This window comes from Electrophorus electricus, chromosome 2 (assembly GCF_041902795.1).
Source record: "Electrophorus electricus isolate QZ-2024a chromosome 2, ASM4190279v1, whole genome shotgun sequence".
Lineage (NCBI taxonomy): Eukaryota > Metazoa > Chordata > Actinopteri > Gymnotiformes > Gymnotidae > Electrophorus > Electrophorus electricus.
The window spans coordinates 18,936,864-18,952,500 of NC_137498.1; the positions used below are offsets into that span (position 1 = coordinate 18,936,864).

Consider the following 15,637-nt stretch of genomic DNA (forward strand, 5'->3'; position numbering starts at 1 on the left):
TTTTTTTTTTTTTTTTTTTTTATGAAAAAAACTAAGTCTTTTGTGCTTCCCATCAACAGTCATGGTCAATTTTACTCAATTCATTATATGGGAATTATGTTAATTATTTCAAATGAGTAAAAACAGCAAATGATAGTCATGACTGACATTTCAAATGCTTGTATTTGTATGAACTAAGGCAGATGTGCACTCTTGCATCTCAAATCGTTTAATATTGAAAATGAAGTCCACCTACATGTGGTCACATCATAAAGCTTCAACAGGCACTGGCTAGCAACTGTGTTATTCCAGCAGAGAAATTAGATGTTTATTTATTATTATTAAAAAAAAAAAAATTCTTCCAGACTGTGTTGGGTACTTAGTCTACAAACAACAGCAAACTGTTTTCTACAGTCAGATATCATGAATTGAAGTACGAATGTAACAGGACAATATACATACTAATCCTGCAGGTTTACGGAGTGACCAAGGTCATTCGTGACCTCCATGAAGTCATCACATGAATGAACACTTTTACCCCGCTGATGGTGCAAGAGTGAGACGTGAGATGATAAGACGTCAATTCACGAAGGCAGCAAAAAACAAAACAAAAACAAAAAACCCTTCCAGCGTATGTACATGTTTTATTTAATACAAATTAAAAAGTGTTCTTGCTCTTTTTTAATGAAGGGGAACAGAACAGTCTGTATAAGTATTAACGGCGGAGTCATCCAGCAGCTTACAATCACGGAGGGCTCTGAATGGCCAACATTGCCACAGGAGGTGGGGCCAACAGGACAGTGTCATAGTAAGAGCATAGCAGCATGGGGCAGAACTCAAGAGCTGACTGGTGGAATTAGATCAGCTGACTCTAAGGTGTCTCCAACGTCCAAGTCCTCGCAGGGGCTTTCACAGGGGTCCACCTGCCCTAAACTTTCCCTGTCCAGTTGTTGTTGTGATTGAAGTTTCAGGATGAGCTCCTTGATCTCATCACGTTTGGTCTTCATCCGTTGATGGGGGAACCAGTCCAGCAAGTTCATTGGGAGATGAAAGCTTGGTAGAGGATTCTTTCAAAAGGCATAAAGAAAGATTAGATATATTAGAGATAGAAATTAGAGACAACAGCACTAATAAAACCTCTGTACAGACTTTGAAGTTTGTGATGAAAATAAGTCTCAAGTCCATTTCTAAATATTAGATCCCTTATGTCCAAGAGCACACAATATAACCCTAAAAGATGCCCGTTGACCTGGAAAACATACAGTATGATATATGAATTATCGCAAAAGTCTTTTATTCTTAGGCTTTTTTCTTGTCTCATCAACTCTGTAAAACAGCCCTGAAACACTTCTTAACCATGTCAGTCTTAAGCAAGTAATAACAGATTTATGTCAGCCATTCATGCTCTTATTAGATTATTATACCCTAATGAAGTTAGTGGCATGTGTGGACCTCAGGGCTTAACATGTCCAGACAGGATGACCGTACCTCAAAGAAGCTCTCAACATACTGCAGGACATAGACACCGCAGTCGCTGAAGTTGTCCTGCTGAGGCACGCGTGGGCTTGAACCCTTCATAACATCTTTCCCGAAACTCCTTGGGCTGCCCTTCCTCACCTCCCACTCCACCTCCAGATACCTGAGAACATGGTCACGAACAGACACACTCCCACATGCTTCATGTGTATCTATACATAAATACAATCAAAACTTACACACAGGCCTACACTCATGAAGACAGGTTGCATATATACAAAACAATAAATTTAGATTCAAATGGCAATTCAGTACAAACACTGGGCTATAGCTTCTAATATAGGGACCCCAATCAACCCATTCAACTGGAGATAAGGCAAAAAGGAAGAGCTAGAGCTTAGTGAAGGCAACTGCACTGTGTGCACTAAATGATGCAGCAGAGTAAAACACTCATTAAAGCCACTTGTTTTGCAAACTAAAATTAACTAACCAATTAGTAGAAGACAGACAAATGTGAGAGTGGTCACCTACTCTCGCAATGTCTTCACCACCGATGACCTGGCAGGGCCTCTCAAGGAGTCCATAATGAGAATACATGGTCTGTGAGACCAAAATAAAACACAAAGCAAAACAGTTCACACATTTTACAATGTTCACTGAAACCTGTCTATTGGGGAACTGTGGTTGCAAGTATGCTGCCTCCTAGTGGAAATAATATGTCTTGCCAGAGGGATTGTGTTTTAAAAAGGAATTGGGAACTATAGTGAAGCTTCAATAGTTGCAAATGTGCTACTTCCAAAATGTTCTACTGGTCTGCTTAAGCTAAAAAGCTGTTTCATGAAAATCACACAACACATTTTAAAGCGCTATTCACAAGCCTGCCATACTGTGTAATATTAAATGCTAAAGCTTGTCTCAAGATAGGATTAGGCTACATTATGTGGACTGAGAATGAAATCTGTCCAACATTAATTTTAAACAGGCTGGATAAGGGTACAAGAAACTCACAAGAATATCAAGGAGTGGGTGTACTGCTCATCAAGAATTTTACTGTAATAGCAATACTATCTATTAAAGCAGGCTATAACCATTTTTAATTGCTTGTTATCACATGAAATACATCTTAGGTTTAATGACAAAATGAAAAATGTTACCATGATAAGAGTTGTTGCTTTTTACAAATGAGAATTTTTACTGCATTTTTTCAGGTTACTTTTACAGTTTTTTATATTTGGATAGTATTGGCATTATACAATATTTGTAGGCTCACTTGCACCCATATTCTGAAAAAGCAATATCCACCTCTGCATGGGAATGTGCACTCATTACTTACTCTAGTCCCAATTCCCCTGTCTCCCCCGAGACACTTTTTGATCATGGTGTCTGCCTGGTGGTGGGTGTATTATACTCCTTTCTGATTGACAGGCATGATGTGAGTGATTGTGCTGTGTGAGCTCACTGTTTGCAGATGTTGGGTTTGGATGTCCACTCCATGCTCTCAGAGGACCCGCCTTCATCTGCCAGTGCTCCATCCTCGCTGCACTCATCCTGCAAGATGGACAGCAAGATGGACAGTGACAGAACGGGAAAGAAGACTGGCAGGCTGGTTACTAGACAGACTATTTTAAGATCAGCTGCTAGGGGCTGATGTGGTTAGTGCACCATGTACCTCATGAAGCCACCTTGTGAGCATCACAGAACCACTAAAGCTTATAATAAGTTTATGGAGCACTAACAGCTAATAAAATAAGATGGAAACTTGCAAAGGGGTGCGGACACTTACTTGAGATGAACTTTGGTCATCTGAGAAGCTTGCAGGATCATCCCTGCCATAACACATGCTGATTCTGCGCAAAGCATCTTGAAAAGCAACAGGAAACCATTCCCAGATTAAAATCGTCATCATCCAGTTTTTCTGTCATCAAGAGTAATCACCTCCTCCTCATAATTTTAACTTCAGACCTTTCTGTGACTCACTTGTGTAATGTGATTGAACTTTGACCTCTCCATTGAGCTCGTGGCTGTGGGGACAAGGGTGTTCTGGGGGTTGATGGGGACAGGAAGACATGTTTGCATGGCACGTCCGGGGCTCACAGAGCCTCTCTCCTTCTGCACCGAGGTCCGTCTGGCTGAAAGAGAGCGGCTCAGTGTGTGGGGAGGGCTCCTCCAGGCCTCCTTCCACCATTCCAGAAGTGCCAAGCTGGGCCGAGGCCGGGGTGGAGCCCCGTGACTGGAGTTGGGGCTGGTACAGAGGGTTGTCCTCCAGGTGAACCCCCTCAAGACCAGGGAAACAGATCACTGCGAGATACCAGTGGGCTCTGGTCAGGTGAATAGGGGGTGGAGAGGAACAGATAGAGAATGAGTAGCTTTAGCATTAACGAATAAACTAAAAACTATTTTATGTGGTCATGATTCCACATTTGTTAGCACTAATGCTAACGCTCAGCATTTACATATTACCATTTTTAAATAACAATTACAGTAGCCACCTAATAAATAAAACCATTTACAAGGTCCAAGTAGTTCAACACCCAGTTTAGCACAATGGCTTACGACTCATTGATGGGGACAAAGATGAAGTCCTTCTGAAAAAGGTCAACATGCCGCGTCCATGTTTTTACCCGGTTGTGTTTCCTCTTCTGTATCCTGGCAGAGTTAGCAAAGACAGTTAGACCTGCACTGAATTTAAAAGTAAACTGGTGTTATTTATTCATGGTATTTAGGTTAAATTATTGTGGGCACATGTCCACACATCCTTCAATGTAAATCCGAATGTCTCAGTCAGATGGACACATTACAGATATTACAGGTCGTGTGAGTAATCTAATGTGACAGTAGCAAACTGAAGGAGGTCACCGTCAGACAGGAGTGACAGGTCATGATTGAATGGAGAGAAACCTACGGTAAGTTGGTTGTGTCTGGGCCACTTCTCCTCTCTCTCTGGTTGAGCCTCTTGTAGAAGAAAGAGCTGAACACGTGACTTCTGAGTGCATCCTCTTTTCTCAACTTCTCCATAAATAAATACCTGCGAGCAGCCATAGATATTCTCATGTGACCACACGCTTATACCATTTAAATGTGCTATGTTCTGACAAAGTGGGTACAAACTAACATTCTGAAAAACTAAGCTGCTGTGGGATACAACAGTGCTGGAATCAAGGTGGAAAGTGCTTGATTCAATGTGGATTCCTTTAGTCCTTTAACTTTATTTACCTCCATTCACTGCTACCTTGAACTGAGGGTGATGTTAGCATGACATCTGGCTTGGCACTACCCCACTAGCTAAAATATGCCACCAAGAAGTTTAATCTGAAGGTTGCTTTTCATCAGAGTACAAATATGGCGAGGACCACACTAACTTCAAGTAAAAGTCAATGATGACATCATTGAGAAACTCTCCGTCATTTAGACAGTGAAGGTCTTCGTTTGTAACAGAGATTCCACCTTTAGCAGGCGGAGGTGGATACACAATCAACCTGAAAAAGAACGAGAAAGAAAATTATTAAAATAGCCCAACAGAACCGAACATGCTGCTGATTTGAATGCAAGGGCCCCAAAAGACTTCCAATTTGGACCAGGTTGGTTGACAGAGCCACGTACCAGCACCGTGTCAGAGCACTGTGATCAGGTGAATAGCTTATATTTGTACATTTGGCAAACTGGGTTTCACACATGGAGGTTGTGTACAAGGTGGGATACAGCTCTGTATGTGCTCTGGCTGGGCCTTCTCTCCTTAGCACCAACAAAAGACTGTGAGGCTACTTTACACGCATAGCTTCCACGGATCGTGTTCTCCACAGTGTTCATACCTGAAACCATTCCATCATCCGACTGGAGATTTAGGAAGGCAACAAAAATAGTTCTGCAAGCGCACTGATGCAATCCAGTTAATCCAGTTAAAAAAAAAAAAAAAGACTGCTGCAGCATGCAGAGGCCATGCAAAACATGTAGAATCACCTCAGTGTAAAATAAAGAATCCCCCCATGCCAAATGACAAAAAATAAAAGTTAGAATTTCACTATTAAGGGACTTTCATTTAGGGTGAGATGATGTGTGCAATGCTTGGCCAGGGTAGTTTCCTAGCATGCTGTGTTACTGAACAGCCGCACACAATGTTGCCCACATGACACTTGAACTGGGTTAGGGTCGCATGCCTTGTCAACATGTAACACAAACACAGCAGGAGGCAGTCCGTACTTGACAACAGGGCCTGTGAACGTGGGGTGCAGCTCAGCCATGTCTTCATCATCGTCTTCATCAAAGAATGCATTGAGATGGGTGGACATCCGTGTCCGGACTGTTGACTCTGTTGTTGCAGCAGTGGTTGCCATTACCGTGGTCGCTGCTGCCATAGTAACTGCTGCTGTTGCTGTGGTAACTGAGACAGATACTGTTGTAGTGGTGGTTGGTGATGTCATTGTGGACGATGAAATTGGATGTGCTTTCTGTGCTTTTGCCTGTAGGGTAAAGACATGCTAAGCTCTGCCAGTACCACAATGAAAAGGCATACATTCTATTGACAATTGAACAAAAATATTATTATTAATATAAATAATAAAGGGCTATTAATTAAAACTTTTAAATATTTCGCTAATTAAAGTGAAGTGGGCTCTACAAACACAAGATGTTCCTATTAAATAATTCCTTCTAATAAAAAGGATAGTCAGTGTAGAGTCATGTATTTTTATCCCATGCCATCATTTCAGATATTCAGAGTGCGAGATTTGTAAAGCACATTTCAACTGCAGGCTACTGCAACTGTACTGAGGCCAAGCTTATTTACCCAGAGGGTTTAATCCGACAATACCCGACATGAATGCCAAAAAAAAAAAAAAAAAAACCCCACAAAAAAATAAATAAATAAATACATAAAATCACACACAGAGGGCTGACTAGACCACCCCACCTTCAGGCTACCTACTTTTTACTTTTTCTAACTACTTCTTATGCTGCTGAAAAGGGACAAAACTATATGTAGTGTTTAAAACATATCCAAACAAAAAACAAATAAATAAAAATAAACACACAAAAAACTTTGAATATGTGTATACTACTAAAAGCAAACACACCTTCTCCTTTTCTTTTGACGCTTTGTTATACTGGACCAGTCGGACATTAGCCTCATCAAACGACAGGCGTGCAGGAAAGCCAGAAAAGTTGTTCTTTCTGCCAATCTCGACCAGTATGTCTTCCAAAATCACCTGCTCTTGCATCGAAAGGCCATTTTCAAAAATCAACACTATGTATTTCTCATCGAGGTCTGGAAGATGGGAAGGAGAGAGGAATTAATACATGCACTAGTTTTCATTTCTGATAACAGCTTGTTCAACAAGCAAAACGCAACAAAAAGTCTGTATGCAGTCTCACATTGTATTTGCAAAGTATGTGGAATGTAAATGAAAGTTATTTAATGTCTTTCATACTGCAGGGGTACCCAACTCTGATCCTGAGAGGCACTGAGTCCAACCAAGTTTCCACACCCAAGCACACCTGATTCAACTCATCAAGTTAGCTCTGGGCTATAGCAGGTGTGTTAGAGTGGCGAAACCACCAAGATGAGCTGGACTCCAGCCATCCCAGATCTTTTAGTAGCGCAGCAAGCAAATTGCCACATCAGCCTCGACCACACAGGGGTACCATACTCACTGTTGCCACTACAGTCGTACCACAGGCCACCGCTCTCCTGGGACATCTGGAGCTGGGCACGCAGGCGGCAGCACTCTTCGTCGCTAGTCTGGAAGAAGAGCACGGGCAGCTTGCGCACGCAGCACCACTCGCAGCTGGTCAGCTCCGATGAGCGCAGCCGAACCTTCTCCAGTACGTCCACCTCCTGGCCTGCAACAAAGAGAAGGAGGTCAGGGAGGGAGGTGTTAAAACATTTGGGGGAGGACCTGCCCCCACAGAGCTGATTCGCAAGACGGGCTGCAGTTTAAGGACCCTACTGCGATTTTTGCACTATACCAGTGATTAAAACCAGGCAAAAATGATCCAATATTTGGTGTTAGGCTGCTATTAAATGGAGAGACTCAGGGCATAAAATTTACTAAAAAGCTTTTCAAAGAAAAAGTAACTGACGTCCATTGTCACTTACCTTCTGTCTCAAGCTGTATGTATTCTACAGTAAACTAAAGAAAAAGAAAAAAGGGTCATTTTACATGCATTACACCGTACTTGCTGCATCACATTTGTAGTTAAAAACAGCTGTTAGTATGGGATTGTCTGTAGTTATAAATACTGCTGCTGATTTTTCACTGGAGATGTGGAGTGCCCTGAGTGATCAGAGATATTCCAGATGTTGCAGGCCTGTTCTGACAAAGCACATTCACATGGTCTATTAACTCCTCAAAACTGACAAACTGCTGCAAGGGGAATTGAATGCTGATCAGAGCAATTAGCCTTGTTAAGAAAATCACGCAGGCATATCATGATTATTATACCTCTAAAAAAAGACAGATGTGCCAACCCTGTGCTGACTGTCTGGAGTTCCTCCAAAGTTGACACAATAACAGCCTTAACATAATAATGGCCTAACTGAGTCCTTAATGAATTTTGCAAAATGCTTTAGCACAAAATATAGACAAGATGTTAATAACACACTGGTGAACCCTTAATGTGACATGGCTAATAAACTGATCTGCATTTTTTGGTGCTCACAGCACACAGGTTTATACCGCGAGTCCACAATCCAGTCGCATCTACTGACCAAGATCTGATGAATACATGGCTATGTGACAAAACCTTCACTGATACAGATCAAAATTAGGTACTTCAAACAACTGACTTTATATTTATTATATTTATATATTTTATTTATTTAAATTTAGCCTTCACTGTATAGTAGTTGGCCAAACAACTGCTACAAGGTGTCTTATCTTTAGATTATCAGTGCAAGAACTAGCGCTCTGGAGGGTTCAGCCTCCAGTTACACCCATTAAACCTGCAGGGCAGATGCCTATGCACTCCCAACCCATAAAAGCTTGAAGGGGAGGAACATAAAAGAAAAGGGAAGACCAGAAGGGAAAAGGTGAAGGAATCTAACAATGACGGGCTTGGTGACCATCCGGCGCAGGGTCCCTATGCGCACACTCCTGCACTCCAGGATAATACTCTCCAGCTTCTGGGGCTGGACCGGGCACACCTTCCGCTTCTTCGACACAGATGCATCTTCACATAGCGCGTTGCCAAACTGCAGGGACACATCAAACGCACGCTCAGGAAATGTGAGCGAATACTCTAAAATGTGCTACTAATGCAGAGCACTCATCACCTGTTTTGGGGAAGGACAGTGTGCTAGATCAAGTTTCAAGCTTGTGACTGAATTCTTCTAGAGGGTTACCGCACTGCAGTTTTAGTTGCTTTAAAAGAGCTAACTTTGCTCAAGAAGGACTTGTCGATTAAGTGATGTGCTGGTTTGAACATGTCTGAGCAAGAAATAAGTCTGTATGGTATGAGGGCACACCAAGAAACATGGGACTCCCGTGACCATAACAATTCACTTTTTCAGCATATTTTCTGTTGAAGTATTGCATAAACCCTACAACCATAGAATCAAGAAACAGGGTCCAGGTTCTTACTGGGTCTTTCATACGGTTCCTCCTGGGGGCCACGTTCCGGTGGTCCATATCCATGAAAAATTCACATGAGTGCTCCTCGTGTTCCACGGCTCCTTTGACCGCTGCCTCCACCCGACCACTGGAGGGCACCGGAGAGGAATGGGCTGAGTCTGCAGGCCGGGGAGAGATGCTGTCCATCCGGTTCACGCTGCCAGTGCTGGCATTGTCCACTTCCTCATCATCGCTGGACAGGATAACTGAAAGAGAGTGAGGTTAAAAAATAAAAATAAAAAATCAATCAATCCAAATCTTTCATGTTTATTACACATATAAGAACTATACAAAATCTGTGACTATCTAGCAACCCAGCCATACTCACTGGGGTCACTGAGGTCATGCTGCTTGGTGGCAGGCTGCCTCTTGCCTGTAGCCAGTTTGGCCACGTATGAGCCTGCGTTGCCGGTGGCAGCAGTGGTACAATGCCGGCCGTTGTGTGGCAGCAGCTGGTTGCCCCTGGTGATGCGCGCTGGTGGGTTCATAACAACGTCCACCTGGGTGGAGTGCCCTCCAGAGGCTGGGCCATAGAAGCTCTTGCTAAGCTGTGCAGCTGGTGGATCGGGCGAAGGCTGTGAGCGGATGGAGGGCCGCGGGGCTGGCGAAGATGGGATGGAGGGATGCAGTGTGGTCTCAACAAGCAGGACGCAGCTGCAGTGCTCACACTTGATGTGGTCTTCACTCTGCTGGCCACACTTACCACATACAGTGAAGTATTCATCCGGCTGCAGTTGCTGGGGGGGGGGGGGGGGAGAGAGAGAGAGAGATATTGCATATTGACTGCTCGGTCTGAGGCAAATGGCAAACACTATTTACGGTTCAATTTAGCTAAACTGGCTGAAACAGTTGTCACCAGTAAGAGGTGTTCCATTCAGGACTGGAAAGTAAAAGGCCAGCATTTTTCCCCAGCTGCCTGGATTTTCAAATTTGCTCAAGCAAGATGGTTGACTCATTCTGTGACATCAGCTGAGTCTTGCAAAAAAGCCAGGGAGGGACTAACTTTTTAAACGTGACCTTGTCTGGCACTTGTGTCCATCAAGTCTCTATGTGGAGACCTTTATGCCTGTGGAGGTCCATCAGTCAGAAATATCAGGAGGAACGAAACAACAGGATCAGGTGTGTAAGCTCTGAACAAGATCTCCAGTGGCAGGACTGGGGAGTAATCCAGGCAAGCTAACCATGTAAATCAAACCTAACAAATTGTTTGGTGCTTTTCGAGGGTCTGGATTGACTTTCCCTTTAACAGTTTTCCCCACACTCTATTACTGGTTGATAACTGGCAATGGACAAGCCTATGCAGGATTGAAAACAGCAACAGATGTTCGCATGTAACAGGTAGTGCTGATGAGATGGCAGGAAGTGATTTATGGTAGTAGTATTAAACGTCTGCATCTCTTTATGTACAGTTACAAAGCACTGAAGGGACTGAGATCCATGTACTGTTCAACAGTCAGTCGTATTTAACAGTCCTCACCTCAACCGTTGTGCCGACTGTCGGAACAGCACCCATGCCCTCGAACATGGTCCGGCGTTTCGACTGGATGCGTCTCTGGATGGTCATATTCTCAGAGTCTGGAGGACAAATGAGACGAGCCAAGAGACATGTGTATGAGCGTGCCGCTTCTTCAAGGTGACATCCTGTGTGTGTTTTTACCTTGCCAATACATACTGGCCTGCTGCTGCTGTGCCAAAAGACAATAAACTGTAGACTGTCGTTTTGCATTTTGTCTTTGAGGTGTATACTGCTGGCTTGTTCCTAGCCACAAAGCTATGCCACATGGCCTGTCACGACATCAGAATATTAAGTAGCCTCCAGTGTCTCCCAAACCACTGCAGCAAAGAAAAGCATTTCCCTGGCTCAAGGTTTGCTGTGGAGTCCTTCCTTCTGATCATCATGCAACCCTGCACACTTTCTGGGATTAAACAATTATTTTTTCTCCAACATTATGTTTACAATTAAACTCTATATAATACACTTTTAACACTGGGCAAACATAAATGTAATTTAATGAATTAAAGAATTGCTTAATTATTGATATGCATTTAACCAGAAGACTATGAGGTAGTGGAGGAGGTAAATCCTTCAGAACAGATAGGTGTTTGAAAGATTACTTTGCTCTGTGTTCCACATCTTTACGTGTTCTGTTCAGACATTGCCACAGCAACAGGACATATCTTCTGAAATGCTTTTTCTGAGCACTGAGACTATATCTCCTTTTCCCTTCTCTAGCCTTCTCGCACACTCTCTCTCTCCCGTTCAAAGGAGAAACACCGATTAATCAGAGGCCAGCAATCCCCTCTGGTGCATGCACGCACACACATACAGAGCATTGCCTCAATCAGCAGGGCTGGCGTGCACACCCACACACACACATACCCACACCCACAGCACAGAGTGCACCAGGGGTGTGTGTGTGGTGTGTGTGTGTGTGTGTGTGTGTGTGTGTGTGTGTGTGTGTATCTTGGACAGCATGCAATCATGATACACTCTGTTCCTTCCTCCATGCTCTCAGTCATGCACCAGTACATCTCTCGGTGCATAGCCAACACGCCACTTCCATTAAACGGAGAGGGGCTGTGCGAGACAGGGGCGCGGAGGAAAGCTGACAAGCACCTGCAGGCAAAACCAGGACACGCAAACGGATGTTCCAAGAAGGGGCCATTTTTTGATGGTCTGAGGCCAGTTTTGCTGTTTCGCCAGCAATGTTTGAGGTTATGATTTAGCTGGGAGAGACAGATCTCACATCAGGATAAAGGGAAACTCTAGCCACTATAGAGCAAAATAAATGGGTACTGACTGCCTTGAAAATCACACGGTTCTTGGACACGTCCATGTCAAGCCAACAGCCTTTGAGCACTGCCACTAAAACTGAGATGGCCCCTCTTTTTTGAAGCAGGAAGTCAAACACCCACAAAAACTCTCCATCTGCATTTAGCAAGTCATACAAAACCCTGACATAGCTGCAGACTTCGACTGGAGCCGCGAGAGACACTGAGACTGGCCTACGCGCCATCCAGTCCCCAGTATGAGAGATCGATAATGTGAACAGGCACCACGAAGAGCACTTTCAAAAGTAAATAGGAAAAAAGAACTAGAACAGAGGCAAGTGAAGCTTACCTGAGATCTCGGGGCAGGTGAGAATAATGTTGTCTAGCTCTACTCTTTGGATTGGCTGGGTCGTGAAATCAGGCCTGCAGGAAGTGAGAAGCACATGTATAAAGAAAAAGAAAAAGAAAAAAACCTAAAAGCTCAAATTGTAATTTAATGGAACAAAAGAAATGGATGTCCTAACATGCCACCTACAGCATGCGAGTTATTAAGCAAAGCATTTCGCCACACTTCTGATGAAAACTATACAAAAGAGCGCTTAAAAAAAACAATGCCTTCTGGACAGCCAAGATGGTGACTGTGGCAACAAACACTAGCAGTTACTCCTGAATTACTAGGTTAACTAAAGCCACAAAGCACACAGTTACTGCAAGCCAGCAATGGGCTAAACAAACTTTACCCCATTCTATGTCTTACCTTTCTTTTAAGTCAAGGCTGCTTTGAAAAGAACATAAATAAATGAAAGACATTATTATGTTCAAGGATTTCTTTGTGAAAGAATGCCAGATTATCTAGCAGATCAAGCCATGAAAGAGGTGACCTTAAAAGACTGCATCTAACACCAGGCATCACCTTCCTGGCAAACTACATCTAGTGCGCATTTCTGTGTAGTTGCAGGTATGTCATTACTGAGACAGAACACGATGCCTGGCTTACATATGCTAAGTAATAGCAGTACAACGTTTCCCTGAAACGGATTCATTTTCTTCTTCCTCAGCCTAGAGAGGCAATACATAATTTCAAACAGATGAGGACAAAATGACATCTTAACAATCACTGACCCTGATTTGAAGAGGTGAGAAATAAGACAGACCTAAGCACAGAGTGTCTGATTTTATTCAGTGTCTGATGATGTACAGGAGGCAGTGACACAGGTGAAGAGGCAGGTGAGGAGCTTTACCTTTGTACTGGCTTTCTGGCAGGACTGGGGAGATGAGTGTGCTGAAACAGCCGCCCTTGAACTACAACGCCTTGAGTGCGCACTGGACTCATAATTAAATAATTGGTTCTGTTGGGAAGTGGGGAGATGGCCATCGAGTGTGGAGTTTCACTGCAATGGAGACAAATGAGTAATGGATTAGTTCTGAGGATTTCACCCCAAATATTTGTTTGTTTGTTTTTTTCTTCCAAGTTACACTGATATCATTCATGCTATATTATAGGTTACATACCCAACACAGCCTAACCTACCTGACTAGAAGCACATTTTGATGAGTTTCTTTAGGTTAGGTTCATGGCAGGAAAAAAACAACTAGCTAAACTGTTATGTGACATCACTAATCAGATAGCAAATAAACAAACAAAAACAAAAATACATAAATAAATAGCCACAAGGTTGTGTTAAATGGTGAACCTTATTTAAGTCATATCATATTATACTAAAAGACTACTCAATAATAACAAACACACACACACACACACATTTCAATAAAGTCTAAAAGGAAGTTTGCTCCATGTCTGTAAGCCAGAAAGTAACCTATTTTAGGGAGCCAGGTGCAGTTACAGTACTTAGTCAACTTGTAAAATTACAATTCTACCCGGAAGAGGCAGCCCCTCTGAATGTATAGCATGTGGCGTCTACCTGGACTTGCTTGTTCCCATTCTGTTGAGGGGCTTGAAATGATTTGCCCGCCTCTCATATGTCTTCATAGGCTCCAGAGGGCCAAAGTGCCTCAGAGGCGGAGCCTGAAAAAGAAGGCAGTATATGGGGAGAGAGAGAGCGAGTGAGAGAGATCACACAGAAGAGAGAACACAGCAAACTCAGCTTTTGTGCTGAATGCACCCATTTGGCTGACAGGTTCCTAAACCACAGGGAGAGAGAGATGCACTACACAGCTGACAGGTTCTCTTATATCTCTTTTTTTTATGTTGTATTCCTTTCTAGGTTTTTAAAGAAACTATATCAGGATAAGAACCTCGATTAACTGCAGAACATGAAATATGTTTATGGAAACTGGTCTAAATCTGAATCAGTCTGTGTACCATCAGAATGGATTAAAGGTTTAACAGCCTCAAATGTGTCCTTTAGCATACTTTGAACAAGTTAAAAATGTAAAAGAATTTAAAAACTCACAAAAACATTAGGCCTGTAAATGACAAAAAAAATAGCAACATTAGCTTCTTCAACAGCGGTGGGCAGATAAGGTGGAGAAAACTACCAGCAAATGCAAAAAAGTGAAAAGCAATCCAGCAATTCGAGCAATCTCAGTACCTGAGTAGGAGCCAGAGGGCATGGAGCAGAGAGAAAGACAGAGGGGACATAGAGGGACAGACAGAGAGAGAGAACAGCAATAAAGAGGAAAGGGGGGGAGGGTGGTGTGAGTGGGTACCTTCATCCCTTCAGGGGAAATCTCCTGCCGACCACCCACTTGATCCATGGTCACAAGGGAAGCGCTGTGGGCCAAACAGGCAGACATGAGTGAAACCAACCACACAAGCAGCACTTGGCCTACTGCAAAATGGCTCTGCTAGACAAATGCCAGCATGAAAGGAGGGGAAGAAAGAGGGGAAAAAAAACAAAACAGCAACATCGGCCTGGGTGTGGTAGCTTTGCAACGGTCGAGCGGCAGCTAGCAGCTGGGATGGCGTGCGGCAAGCAGTCTCTCTCAACAGGGCTCGACCGCGGCCATTTCCAATCGGAGAACCCTACACCTGATTGAGTGTCGCTGCACAGAGGTCATCTTAGCATGGCGAATACAACAAAGCCTTTCACTTTAAAGGGTTAGCCTAGCTTTTACAAAGCTGAACCCTGAACTGTACCAGTTTTGGTCCAATACTCAAAATCTTAAAAAACTGATTCAATTTAATTTTCAGATTATGAAGTATTTCTTATTACTAAATACAAATGAAAGACCTAAAAAAAGACAAACAGCTTTTATACAGCCGCTGCTGCATTCCTAGGAGACCCAGGAAACTTCATGCATCATTTTATAATTCTATCATATTTACATATTTGCAGTTTCCCTACAGAATCATTGGTGTAGGGATAAGGGTGCTGACCTCTGATCTCTAGCTAATGGTGTTTCTGAATCTCACTTGCTATTTGAGAGAGGGGTATTACTGGCTCTTGCATTACTGCATTTCCCAGTATTTCAAGAGAAAAGCTATGCCCGAGCTGAAAAGCTCACGTTACTAGAGCATACACTGTGCCTCAGTCTCCCAAAGGAATGGTAGCTTTTAGATCATCTTGAATGTTACCCTGAGATACGGCAGTTCTAAAGGTGAGCAGCTCGCTCACCTTACACCCCCAAAATGCTGCTTGTACCTCCAGAGCAATTGGGAAACTAAATTCCACCCACATGAAGTTACAGGCTGGCTCAACGAGCTCTGCACCATTAGCCGATCAACTGAACAAAGCACAGCCTGGAGTCTTCACAGCTGAGCCTCCGGAAGATCCCTCCCCACCCCACCTGCCCTCCTGATCTGCAGAATTTGTGCAGGCCAGGACACACTTGTGAGTGCAACA

General features: G+C 43.3%; 1 protein-coding gene across 6 annotated transcripts in view; it reads right to left on the reverse strand.

Moving 5' to 3' along the window:
- Positions 1 to 143: 143 nt before the first annotated feature.
- senp6a (SUMO specific peptidase 6a) overlaps positions 144 to 15,637 on the reverse strand; it is a 19,121-nt gene continuing 3,627 nt past the window's right edge. For 2 of the 6 annotated variants that reach the window (XM_027026058.3, XM_081695563.1), the window contains 22 exons: positions 14,502 to 14,565; positions 13,754 to 13,857; positions 13,073 to 13,222; positions 12,589 to 12,609; positions 12,181 to 12,254; positions 10,537 to 10,634; positions 9,388 to 9,796; positions 9,030 to 9,265; positions 8,495 to 8,641; positions 7,547 to 7,580; positions 7,102 to 7,290; positions 6,525 to 6,715; positions 5,653 to 5,912; positions 4,815 to 4,931; positions 4,358 to 4,480; positions 4,009 to 4,101; positions 3,433 to 3,773; positions 3,239 to 3,315; positions 2,915 to 3,003; positions 1,987 to 2,055; positions 1,468 to 1,618; positions 144 to 1,046 (listed from right to left, as the gene is read on the reverse strand). In XM_027026058.3, the coding sequence (XP_026881859.1) occupies positions 816 to 1,046; positions 1,468 to 1,618; positions 1,987 to 2,055; positions 2,915 to 3,003; positions 3,239 to 3,315; positions 3,433 to 3,773; positions 4,009 to 4,101; positions 4,358 to 4,480; positions 4,815 to 4,931; positions 5,653 to 5,912; positions 6,525 to 6,715; positions 7,102 to 7,290; positions 7,547 to 7,580; positions 8,495 to 8,641; positions 9,030 to 9,265; positions 9,388 to 9,796; positions 10,537 to 10,634; positions 12,181 to 12,254; positions 12,589 to 12,609; positions 13,073 to 13,222; positions 13,754 to 13,857; positions 14,502 to 14,565 (3,268 nt within the window). In that variant the 3' untranslated portion in view covers positions 144 to 815. The remainder of the gene's footprint in view (positions 1,047 to 1,467; positions 1,619 to 1,986; positions 2,056 to 2,914; positions 3,004 to 3,238; positions 3,316 to 3,432; positions 3,774 to 4,008; positions 4,102 to 4,357; positions 4,481 to 4,814; positions 4,932 to 5,652; positions 5,913 to 6,524; positions 6,716 to 7,101; positions 7,291 to 7,546; positions 7,581 to 8,494; positions 8,642 to 9,029; positions 9,266 to 9,387; positions 9,797 to 10,536; positions 10,635 to 12,180; positions 12,255 to 12,588; positions 12,610 to 13,072; positions 13,223 to 13,753; positions 13,858 to 14,501; positions 14,566 to 15,637) is intronic. The other 4 variants (XM_081695562.1, XM_081695560.1, XM_027026062.3 and 1 more) reach the window with 4 other exon arrangements.